The sequence below is a fragment of the Temnothorax americanus genome, unplaced genomic scaffold (genome assembly GCF_048541705.1).
Source record: "Temnothorax americanus isolate GAGA-0224 unplaced genomic scaffold, ASM4854170v1 Scaffold118, whole genome shotgun sequence".
NCBI lineage: Eukaryota > Metazoa > Arthropoda > Insecta > Hymenoptera > Formicidae > Temnothorax > Temnothorax americanus.
The window spans coordinates 130,407-142,743 of NW_027509251.1; the positions used below are offsets into that span (position 1 = coordinate 130,407).

The window sequence follows — 12,337 nt, forward strand, 5'->3', positions numbered from 1 at the left end:
AGTCAGACATGATATTGCAATTGGAGAGATAATGTGCCTTTATCTTCTCCCGCTCTCCATCGCGATATTGCGGTCTACAAAGAATTATATCGATTTTTGTTCAAAATAAAGTGATTATTATATAATTTATAATAAATAAAACTAATTTTTACACTGTGCACAAAATTGCAGGAAATTGTGACGTTGAAAACTCGGTTACATTTCTGTCTCGTTGAAAATGTAATAGATTAAATTAATAGAAATATGTAAATGCCATAAGATAATTCAGCTAAATTGAAGCTCGTTATAATTAAAACTGTAATTAAAGTTATAATCACAGATAAGCGCGGGGTAATTTAACAATCGAGCGATATTTTCAATTAAGTTACGCAAGGATCAAACTAATATTATTAACAATTCCAATTTCATTTTACATTTGTATTTTGCATGCAAATACCTTCGTAAATTTATTTAATAAAAGTACGAAATTTTATTAAATGTTTTAGTCTGAATTGAGAAAATTTAAAACTGGATTTACAATCGGTCAAATTACAATAACGCTTGTATCACCTTTCGATCCCCACGAAAAAAACAAAAGACACTCCGTCAACACTTTCGTTCAATCGCAGTCACTGCATACAAAGTGTGGCACGAAATTACAAGGGAAATAATTTGTACTGACACTGAAGAATACGAGATATTTTGACGATGGCAAATTATCGACATAATCATTTTTTCAGAAATATTTTTTTTTAAGATTTTGACGTCTGGATAAAGACAGTATATATTAATTTATGGTTCCCTGTTTATATCTTTTTATTATTAACGCAAGTCATTTACTGATAAAATTTGTGTAATTAACTCACTCTTTGAGTTCAACACCTTTTTGACACCGGACTCGTTAATTTTACATTCAGACAGGCTGTAACTTATAATAAGAGTTTAATATACTGTCACAAAATATGTAACAAGTTTTGTAATAACAAAGTTTTGTAGATTCGATTAATAAATTTATACTAAAAGATATATATATATATATATATATATATATATATGTATATTACAATTTTAGTCCCTGTGTTTTCTTCTTGTCAAACAAACAGGATCGTTTTGTACCTTTTAAAATGCTGTTGAAGTAGATTATGTATCTTATCCACGCAAGGCAAAAAAATCTGTATTATATAATAATAAATAATTAAGCGAATACAATATTTGCCTCTTTTTCTTGTTAGATCTCATTGCAAAAATTAATTATGAAATAAATGAACTCGCTTTCCAGACTCAGGCGAGAGCAGCGTCATTTCCCCGGGTCTGCCGGAGCGTTACAGTCCTCTGGGAGCAACGGGGTCCACGTCGAGCCACGATCCTTACGCCTCCCGGTCGGTCCAGGAGTGCCCGGTGCCCCTCTGCAGAGGAATGCCGACGGACTTCCCTCTGGCCCGGTCGCCGTACCTGACCGCGCTCGGGAACGGTCACCCGCACTTGCTGGGTCAGGTGCAGCATCAGCAGCAGCAACAGCAGCAGCAACAGCCGCAGCAGCCGCAGCACGGCAGTAAACCGCCGCGTAGCCTCGGACTGATATGCGTGGTCTGCGGCGACACCAGCTCCGGCAAACATTACGGGATACTCGCCTGCAACGGCTGCAGCGGCTTTTTCAAGAGGAGTGTCCGACGAAAGCTGATATACAGGTGAGTCCAAGTTTCGAATAATCGGAACATAGCATCTAGATTCCTAGAAATTGAGCAGTGTAGGAATAAATTGTTGAGACATCGAGATTCATGTGCTTAATAGTTTATTTCAGTTTTAAATTAAACGTGCTAAACCCCTGGATTCGCATATAGAAACGGGACTGCATTCCCGGATTCACAAGTCTTCAGAAGTCTGTACTAAATGAGCTCGGGTTTTAATTTAATTAGGCAACAGTCGCGCTCGTCTACCGCGTCTACACTATTAGCGCTGCATCTGCACGGAGAATATGATTGGGATTAATTATTATTCACCCAACGACATCCTAATTCCTTAACATAATTCTAATGTATCGCAATGTAACAAGTAATATGGATGTACAGTCGTCTTTGCGGTTGCAACGGACAGAATTTTAATCGATCAAGTTGAGCAAAAGCGCAATCTTTTTTTCTACGATACGAGAGATTGTACGATACGAAGTACCGTATCCGCGAGTGGATAACAATATTCGTCACGGTTAAACGTCCCTCGTACGCGATAGTTTATCGACGCACTCGTTAACAGTCCGGCAACTCAATCCGTGACGGGGAAAGAATTGTAACGCCGCGAATGTGGCATCGGGTCTGGGCTCTCGGCGAGACGCCGCTTTGCATTTCGGTCACGAAGCCGTGCCTGTTTATTTTTCAAAAAGCACGGAGGGTTAATAGCTGCGCTAGTATCGAGTGCCGCCGCGCGCCTGCGTGTCCCTGACACGGATCGAGCGCGGGGACGAGCGAGACCGGGACGGCCGATTCCGGACTCGCGCGCGCGAGAGAGATCCGATGGAGATGGATGGCCGTTCCCGGGGGACGGTAATAGTTCCTCGTACGAGCGCCACCGGCTTTGCCACCGGCTCTCGGATAACCCGGCGGGTATAACTCTCGTCGCCGATACGGCGGCGGCGGCTCTTGGGTTAGCTCTCGATGGGCCCCCGGCGGATTCGACATTATACCATCCCGCGCTTGTGACCCGGCATTAGAATGAGTTCACTCAACTTGGCCCACATGGCTCCGCTCGATGCTTAACTCGATATTAACCCCGGATGATCCGAGAGCAGCCATCGATAACCTCCCTCTTCAGTTTTAAAACTCATGATAAAAATATGAAAATCTACGAGTTGAAAACTCTAAGATTTATGCAAGAATGGTCACCTGTGGGGGGATTTTTATACGTAAAAATTTTGTACGTAAGAATCACCCCAAGTATTATTGTGATATAATTAAGCTTCACTTTTTCGACAATTTTAATGTTCCTTCCATTTTTTAAAATATTTTTTTGGTTTCTCCTTACTTTTTCAGAAATTAAGTAAATCTATATATACATACCTACTGTCCTCAAATACTAATAAATTATAGAACAATAAAAAATATGAAATATGTATTTAATAACAATGACTTTTCATTGGAGTGTAAAAATCATCCCAGGTGAAATTGCTTATAAAAATATAATCAAATTAACAGCAAAATTAGAAGTTACGTATCTCCTCAATTATAGATTTCACAGTGTAAAGCCGAAAATCAATTAAATATATCATTTGTATAATTTTTACACAACACGCATATTTGACTGATGAAAGTGTTTAAAGGAGAAAGAGACACATCAGATAATGAGAGGAATAATGTTTAGTAAAAAACAGATAAGTATATTCTATCTTGACGCGAGCGTGGTACGCGAACAATTTTCGCTCTCGATCACGACTGAACGGAGGCAAGGAAGATAAAAGACGCGGCCTTTGTTGTTGGAGTAGCGACATTTGCGTGCGAGAGTTCAAGTGCGAGCCCCGCGGGAGCCCGTGCGAACATTTCGGCCGTTCTTATCCACGCACGATGCACTTAATTGCATCTAACCGATCCGTGAGGATTTGCGCTAATCCGACGATTGTGGACGGCGCGCCATCGCGGCGCATCGCGTCGGGACGCATCTGTCGCATCTCGTTCCCCTCTCCGCGGATAATTGGTTATCTGTGCGGAGGCTCTTCAGTCTTTACCGTGTTGTAACCGCCTGACCGAGGGCAAAACGCTGGTCTTTTCATTTTCGCAAACGATAAAATTAAACGTCGATAGCGTTGATGTAGATAGCCAATATTGTGCGTCATAGCGTAGCAAAAATTTAAGAACATTTATAATTAGGTCGTTTAACAATCCCTTGACGCTCTAAAAACTTCTTTAAAAAAATGTCATACTTTGGCGATATGCAAATGCAAAGTAATATACCGAGACATAAATATTCTATATGCATTAAACTATTTCATATATTTTATACATTAAAATATTTTATATATTTTATATTGAAGTATTTTTCATATACATCTCATTCATTAAAATATTTTTATTTATATATTTTATTTATATATTTTAACACATATATATAGTTTACATGGAAGAGATCAGTTCTACTTTCTAAATCTCATAGAGTGATTTCGCCATTAATATATTAGACATTAGAGTGATCGATTGCGATAGTCACTCCAAAAGAAAAAGTTGTCACTCTAATTTGAGTAAATGCGGGCATGAGGTCCTATATAGGAGTGAATTTTTTACTCAAATTTTTATACGATCTTACTCTAAAGTTATAGTGAATCACGATTCACAACACAGAAAGAAAAAAAAAGTGTCAAATCAACACTGATATAAGGTAAACGGCCCAGTTACAGGCACTGTCCTACACTCTTAAGCATGTACCGCGTAGTATCTCCAAATTCGAGGTACTAATTTCTAAATGGAAATGACATTTCGAGTTACATGCTGCTATACTTTTCCCGGTACAGTAGCACGAGGTACGGAATACACGAGGTACTGATAAAGGAGGAGGTACCGATTGGAGGTACCGCACTTATAAATTCAAGGTACAATTTTTTAGAAAATACAATTTTAGGAGGTACAGTTTTTTAGGGGGCTTCCCGTATGTACCCCGTACATACGTACCTCGTACGTACATATGTACCTCGTACAAATGTGTACCTCCTAGCCTCCTACATATGTACCTCGTACAAAAGACATTCGCGAAGCCACTCGACGCGGACATGCACGGACGTGTCATAGGAGGTACAGTTTTTTAGGGGGCTTTCCGTATATACCTTCTACATACGTACCTCGTATACGTAGCCAACCATGGCATAATCGCGACATTTGTTGAACGAAAGACATTCGCGAATAGCAGCGGGCAATATTATATTATATATCTAATTCGAAATTTTATTACTCTTTTTAAACTGAATTTGTTTCTTTTCTTAAGATAATTTTTGAAAAACTATATATTTGCGCTGGTTATGACATATGTGTAGACTATATATAACACTTACATTAAATTAAGAAGTAGTCTACCACGTAAGGCAGTTAGCTCACGATCCAGAGGTCCCGGCGAGTTCGAATCCCATCATGGTAAGTGATTTTTCAAATACGAGAAAATATTTATAATCATAGACTGCATCTTAAGAAACAAATTTAGTTAAAAAATAATAATAAAATTTTGAAATAAATAATTTTTTTTGTCGGGTGAATATTCGTTGCCCATAACGTACTTCCTAACTTCGAGGTACCATGTACCTCCAATTTTTGGCGACACATGCTTAAAAGTGACTAATTATGTCCTCGTAATTACGTAAGGACAAAATTTCAACATGTACCTCCAATTTTTGGCGACACATGCTTAAGAGTGTAGTTTTCGGCACCGACGGTACATTTATATTTGTAATAAATAAAGTTTTCGTCAAATATTAAAGCAAATTAAAGAGCGTTTTTTACTGTTGATTATTGCACAAACACTTTTTTTTTTAATGTTTCGTACTTAAATTATCGACAGTGAATGGAGCGACTCGCGCGTTTCAGTGGCTCCCGAAGGGCATTCCTATAGGCATTCCTAGGTGACACACCTTAGTGGTAGCAAACGTCAAACTGCTGATTTTTAGTATTATGTAAGTATTAAAACGTCATAATGGTTATATGAACATGTTCAGCACGAATCACATTATCGATTAGATAAGTAATAGTTTATCTGTATGTTAGTTTTTCCCTTAAATTCCTGATGCCAAAAAGTGCGTCACGTAATGAAGATTATGTTTTACTTTTTGGCACAGAGTTTGTAATATGTTGCATCATCAATTTTACTTTATTATTCTAGAAATTGAGGTAGATTTATTGATACTTGTAACTCGAAAATTTATGATAAAAAACATTTTTTATGAAAAAAATAATTCTAATGAATTTTTATGAAATTTGTTTGAAATTTATTAATTATTCAACACATTTTGACACTTTTTTTTACGCTACAGATAAATTTTGTTTTCTGTGTTTTATTTTTACCTATCTTATTTTTTGTATTTTAATGTAATATATAAAAAATCTGTTGTAACAGAGTAAGCACAGATAGAGAAAAAAGTGATGGAGACTTTGGACTCTTCGAAAAGATAGCTAATTTATTTTATATATCTTATATCATATATATGTAGTTTTTTTGCAGTGGTTGACAAAATATAATACCTACAAGCTAATTAGTAATTAAACATTGATTATTACAGCTAAAATTATACGCAGGACAATTTAAGTAACTGTGACGTCTCGAAGTGCCGAAAATTGGGCCCGTTGGTGCCATAAAGTGCGGCAGAGCACTTCGATAGTGCCAAAAACGCCGGCAGTAACGAGCATTATAAAAATAATTATTTATTTATTAGAACTAAATAATTTAACTAAAAATATAGGTGAATCTTACTCAGAAAGCTTTAATGCACGTGTTAAAATAGTTTGTTTGGGGTTTAACAATATATCGCGTTCGTAAATAATAAAAAATCAGGGCCGCTGCTATAAAGGTGCCTATAACTGGGCCGTTTACCTTACTTGAATATATTATGCAAGAATCTTCTTATAAGAATTTCAACTTCTTATTTTAACTTTTTTTTCTTGATTGACTTAAACAATACTTTGTTTAACTAAATAAATGATTTCATTCAAGCAAGTTTTCTTTGTTTACTATAATCTCATTTCAAGTTTATATATATATTCTTGCGTGTATACAAGTATATCTGTATTTGATTTCATGTTGATCAGATTTAACGTTTCTTTTCTTTCTGTGTAAAGATCGACTGATAAATGACTCTAAGATAGAGTAAAATTACTCTACAAAGTAAAATTTTTCACTCAAAATTGTAGAGTAATATAATTCACTCTTATATATATGTATATATATATATGGTCACTGATCTACTGCATTAAAAAAAAATGCTCTTTCACTCAAATGGAGTGCGATTATACTTTTTCTTGGAGTGGCGAATCACTCAAAGTGCACAGGCTCACTTTTTGTTACACCTGCATTTCACTCGTTTTGAGTGATATTTCACTCTTCGACTTTTAGAAAGTAATTTATTCAAGATTTATTTCTACATTTTTTACGATTTTTTGGAACAATAACGTATATCGAAACGTATAACAAAATATCATTTTGTAGCCATCAGCTTAATCAGCTGAATCGCACTTATTATGCAAAATACACGCGCCGCATATGTGAGAATTAATACCGTAAGTTTTCCGCCAGCGGCTGTCGTCAGACCGCTGTTAGCGCGATTTTAACAAACGCCAGTCACAAGGAGCCGTGCGCTATCTTGTCCTGAGGCGTTGTAACACGCCAAGGGCCCACCGACCGAATCGGTCCCTCGGCGTGGTGCCGCCAGCGTCAGCGGGGGGCTCGCCGTGCAAATTGATTTGCGTTCACACCCCAGCGGATCCGCAGGGCGCGAGACTGGCGCCCCTTGCCGCGGGCTCCCCCTCTCCTGTATTCACCCTTCAGAAGCATATCATACATTTATTTACGCATCTCTCTGTTCTACGAGCGGCCGGCATTGTTCGCCTCATTGAATTACCGGAAGCATGTGCTGCCGGTTATCACGCCCGTCGATCGCCCTACTTTGCGTTGTCGGATGCACGTCATGGATGCGCTGGATATGTGTGGTTTATTGCTGTTGTGCCGTCAGCGAAGCGACAGGCGCGCTGTAACCCTTTAACCAATAGGCCTACGTTAAACGATCTTTCTGATGTAACGTGATGTTATGAATGCTAAGAGGCGATAAACGACGCGTGTTAAGCCATACGCATCGGAGAAGATTATAAATAATTGATGCAAAAAATAGAAGTTTATTACTAAAGAGCACGGAGGTAAGAATTCATAATTTTTTCGAATAATTTGCTCCGAGAAAGAGTAAGAGAGAGAGAGAGAGAGAGAGAGATTATTTTATTATATTTATTATAAATTTTTAAAAATTATATAGAAAATCATACCTATATATATCTGATAAATTGTTCAAACTCTTCTTCTCTTGCTTAAATTCTTTTGTTTCAGCTGGTAAAAATAATTATTTTAAATTCACACGGCTAGAAATCTAACGAGTTCGTCATTCTGCGCGAGATCGATCGATCCTTGACGACGACGTTTTATCAACAATCGTCGTAATTCTGTCGTAGCTCTCTTGTCTCTCGCCGGGAGGTCGAAGAAATTCGGGCGCACTTGTCGGAAATCCGGGGTGCGCACTCTTCGGGAGATGGTGTTAAATTCGATTACTTTTATTGTTGGGCTAACCCGGTTATCCCTCCGAGCTGACTAACGTAAAGAGGCGACTGTCCTGGGGTCACGTACCTTCTTCTTATCCCTCTTAATCTCGTCAAATTCAGCGACAGCGTCCCCGCCACTTCGTTGCCCGACCTTAAAGGAGTCCTATTTTCCTTTCCTTGTTACGCAGCACGGATATAAAACCGCTATACGATTCCAACGAGACCGGAAAATTTGTACGCAATGTGATTCAGATCCTTATAGCATCGCCGCGATCCTCTTTTTCTCATTAGTAACATTACCTGCGATTACAGCAGTGTTTGACGGTATCTAGAAAAAATTATCTCTATGTATGATTATTCAGACGAACAAATAGAATCATCTTTATTTTATTTAGGTAAAAAAAAAAAAATACAAAGTATATTCATTTTTATCTAAGATAAAAAATTATGTTATCTTATTTAAAAATTATTCAAGATAGTAGGATTTTCATTCTTTCTACTATTTCTTTATTTAAATGAAATTGGATTCTTGAATGTCATGCATGTATAAAATGTACATTACAATATTGTATAAAGACTTATTTTTGAAAAAGAAGTATATTATTTATACTTACTACAAAAATGTAATTATACTCGAAAATAGATCAACTTCTAGTAGTAGCAGAGAGGAAGATTTTTTCCGCAATATTAAAAAAAAAAGAAAATAATTAGCAAACAATTATTAATGGTAACATCAAAGTATTTTTGTATTTGGAATCTAAATCGAAAGAACTCCAATCTTGTATGAATTTTCAAAAAGGATAAAAATATTTTTCTTAAATATAATATATAGTCCAGTCAAATTAGACAAAAAAAAGGCTTTTGCTCGGAAGTGAAGCGGTGTCAATGAAACCTTTTTAGGGTTGTTGGGGAGATGTAGAAGAGCTTATTTCTGAGTTGTCGGGTTAATCGGACCGATGGATTTTTAAGGAGGGGAAGGGAAATAAAAAATTTTGGTTTTTTTTTGCAATAACGGCGAATTTTGACCGTACATGATTTACTAACCTTTCATTTTGTAGCTCTTTTAAAGCTCTTTTAAACAATTCATTTCCTGAAGACCCTAACTTAAAATCAATATTTGTCGAGTTCTAGCCGGTGAAAGTGGGAAAAAATGTATTTTGTCGCGGTTTTTTGCGTTTATCTCGTTTCCATTAATAGATAGAAATGTGCCGCCACTGACAAAGTTGTAGGGCTTAAAGAGACCTACAAAACGAGAGGTCAGTCGTTCAGATTTGTTAAAAATTGAGCCCAGGGGAAGCCTTTGGAAGTCGCGCTTTTAACGCGTGGCCGATCGTCGCCGGCGGCGCGCGCGCCGCCGCGATGACGATCGGCCATGCGACGGCGCGTCGCATGTCGAGTCGAGTGCGCTCGGGACTCGCTAGAACTCGACAAATATTGATTTTAAGTTAGGGTCTTCAGGAAATGAATTGTAGAGTTTTAAAAGAGCTACAAAATGAGGGGTTATTAAATCATGTACGGTCAAAATTCGCCGAGTTATTGCGAAAAAACAAAATTTTTAATTCCCCCTTCCCCCCTTAAAAACCCATCGGTCCGATTAGCCCGACAACTCAGAAATAAGCTCTTCTACATCCCCCCAACAACCCTAAAAAGGTTTCATTGATACCGCTTCACTTCCGAGCTCAAATGTCTAATTTAACTGGACTATATATTCCTGCCATCGTCGGTTAGTAAAGCGTCTTTAGCACAGCAAGTAAATGTACTCCGTTGAAACCGCTTATCAGACAAAACATTCAAAAGATTTTTATTTTTGAGAAATAAAAATTTAAAATAAAATTGTGAGTAGTTTTTTAATATTTGTTTTAAATTTGCATCATTCTTTTTATAAATTTGTATTGTAAACACAAAATTATTTAAAAAATTTCTAGATAAATTGCGATAATTATTTCATCTTTTATCTAGATTTTAATTATATTAATTTAAATAAATTTATGGATTTTTTCATCTTATCTTCGTCTTAGATGATTTTGAAATCATCTAAGGCAAACTGCCTACGAGAATAAAAAATTTTAAATATTTTAAGACAAATTAAGTTTATATGTTAAAAATCTTCGTGGCAGAAATTTGTTGTATTAATGTATGCATAATGAATTAAACGAATGATATATATTTTTATACAGATGTCAAGCTGGTACCGGAAGATGCGTTGTAGACAAGGCGCATCGAAATCAGTGTCAGGCTTGTCGTCTGAAGAAATGTATGCAAATGGGAATGAATAAAGATGGTGAGTGACAACTTATGTATTCTTAATTTATTTATTTAAGTATGAAACTCGAAATCTGAAATTATATTCAAAAATAATTTCGCAAATAAGGAGAGAAAGAGAGAGATAGGGATAAAAAATCGAGTAATATCAGCTATATATATAGCGCATAAGTATATGAAAGCACACATAGCTTTCATAAATTATCGAATTTTCAATTTGAGACTTTTATTTATAGATTAGAAGGTATAATAACAAAGAACTTTTACATTAAATTGTGACAAATAGGACACAAAATATAATAAAAAGTATTTTAAACAAAATAAACCAAAAAAACTACATTCTTTTGCCTAAAATACAATATGTAACGATAAAAAATAATTGATAAAAAATGAGAATTAAGAATCTAATAAAGTCCATGTTGTACGATAAATTCCAAATAGACGTACGCCATTTTCTGGATAAAAATCGACGCGTTGTTACGAAGCGATTCAATTCAATCGGAAGCATCTCCCCTTGCGACATCAAGTTCGGCAATAAGAAAGTTATCAGCGGGACGGCGGCGAGGGCCGAAGCAAGAACGCAGGGGTAGGAAGAACAAGAGGAAGACGTAGAGACAGGTGCGCGCCCGTGTCTCACCGGGAGACATTAAGAGTTGGAATCGGGAGGCTCTGTTCGGAGCAGCCAGACTTCCGCTTGTACAAGCCCCCGCCCCCGCTTTTATCCACAGTTATTTATGTCGCAAACATAAAGGGTCCGCCCGAATTCCGCTTTCCCCGCCGCTGATTGATTCCGGCATTACCCAACGAAAATGGATAATCCGCTGGATCCATAACTCCCATTTCGGTGACAATGTCTCGAGAACTCTCGCGATGGGATCCCAATATCTTCGCGACGGTGATCGACGCGAGGCGATACTAACATGTCATTCTGACCGATTGATCGTCCAATTCTTTATTCTTTTTGAGCGAAATCTTCATCAGAGATAGAAAGAAAAGAAAGCAAAGAAATATTAAAATCAAACCTTATCTAGGGAAGACCGGAGCTAGTTGGTACATGGGGCAGGTTGGTGCACGACAATTATTGTAAAAAAGTGACAAAAGATAATATTGGATAAAAAATATAGTATTTCCGCAAAAACATTGTGATAATATTTCAATTAGTTATTTTAGGCTGAGTAACGTATTTTCACAAACAGAAAATATTTTTAGTTTTGTATAGCTAAAAGTAAAATAAATCAATGATGTATTAAATGTTATATTTATAAATCTGGTCATCATATCATAATTCTAACTGTGTCTTTAAAATTTTTATACTTTAAACGTAATAACTTCCAGTTATGTTAATATCTTAAAACATTTTTTTGTTTAAACAATAATATAATCAAAATATATAAATATGGCAGGACGGGGTAGATTCTTACTGCTTTTCTACTTATAATTTCGTCCAACTCATCCGTCGATGTAACACATAACCTCGGCCTAACAGTGGCAAATATTTTAATCTTATATATGTAAGATTTCACCATTAAAGTCTCTTATTACGTATTAGAACCAATCACTATAGAACGCATCAGTTAAATTATATCTATATTATAATTTTGCATTCAACAATGTAAATGTAATATAACACATATTGTTACATATTGTTATTTCTATTTATTAAACATATTATACTTTGAAAACTGGATCTTTCACAATTTAATCCAGTACTGTAACAACTTACTCCGTATATGGGGCTGGTTGTTAAAAATGTCATCGCTTTATAATTGTTATTGGTGCAACAAAATTAATTATTCAGTTAAAAAAATAATTTTTGTGTTGTATAAGCATGCGGC

The 12,337-nt window shown here is 36.4% G+C and overlaps 1 protein-coding gene across 2 annotated transcripts in view; it reads left to right on the forward strand.

The window, feature by feature from the left end:
• Positions 1–12,337, forward strand: part of LOC143908854 (photoreceptor-specific nuclear receptor) — a 36,059-nt gene that overhangs the window by 8,531 nt on the left and 15,191 nt on the right. For both annotated transcript variants that reach the window (XM_077426687.1, XM_077426686.1), the window contains exons 3-4: positions 1,259–1,667; positions 10,418–10,521. In XM_077426687.1, coding sequence (XP_077282813.1) covers positions 1,259–1,667; positions 10,418–10,521 — 513 coding nt within the window. The remainder of the gene's footprint in view (positions 1–1,258; positions 1,668–10,417; positions 10,522–12,337) is intronic.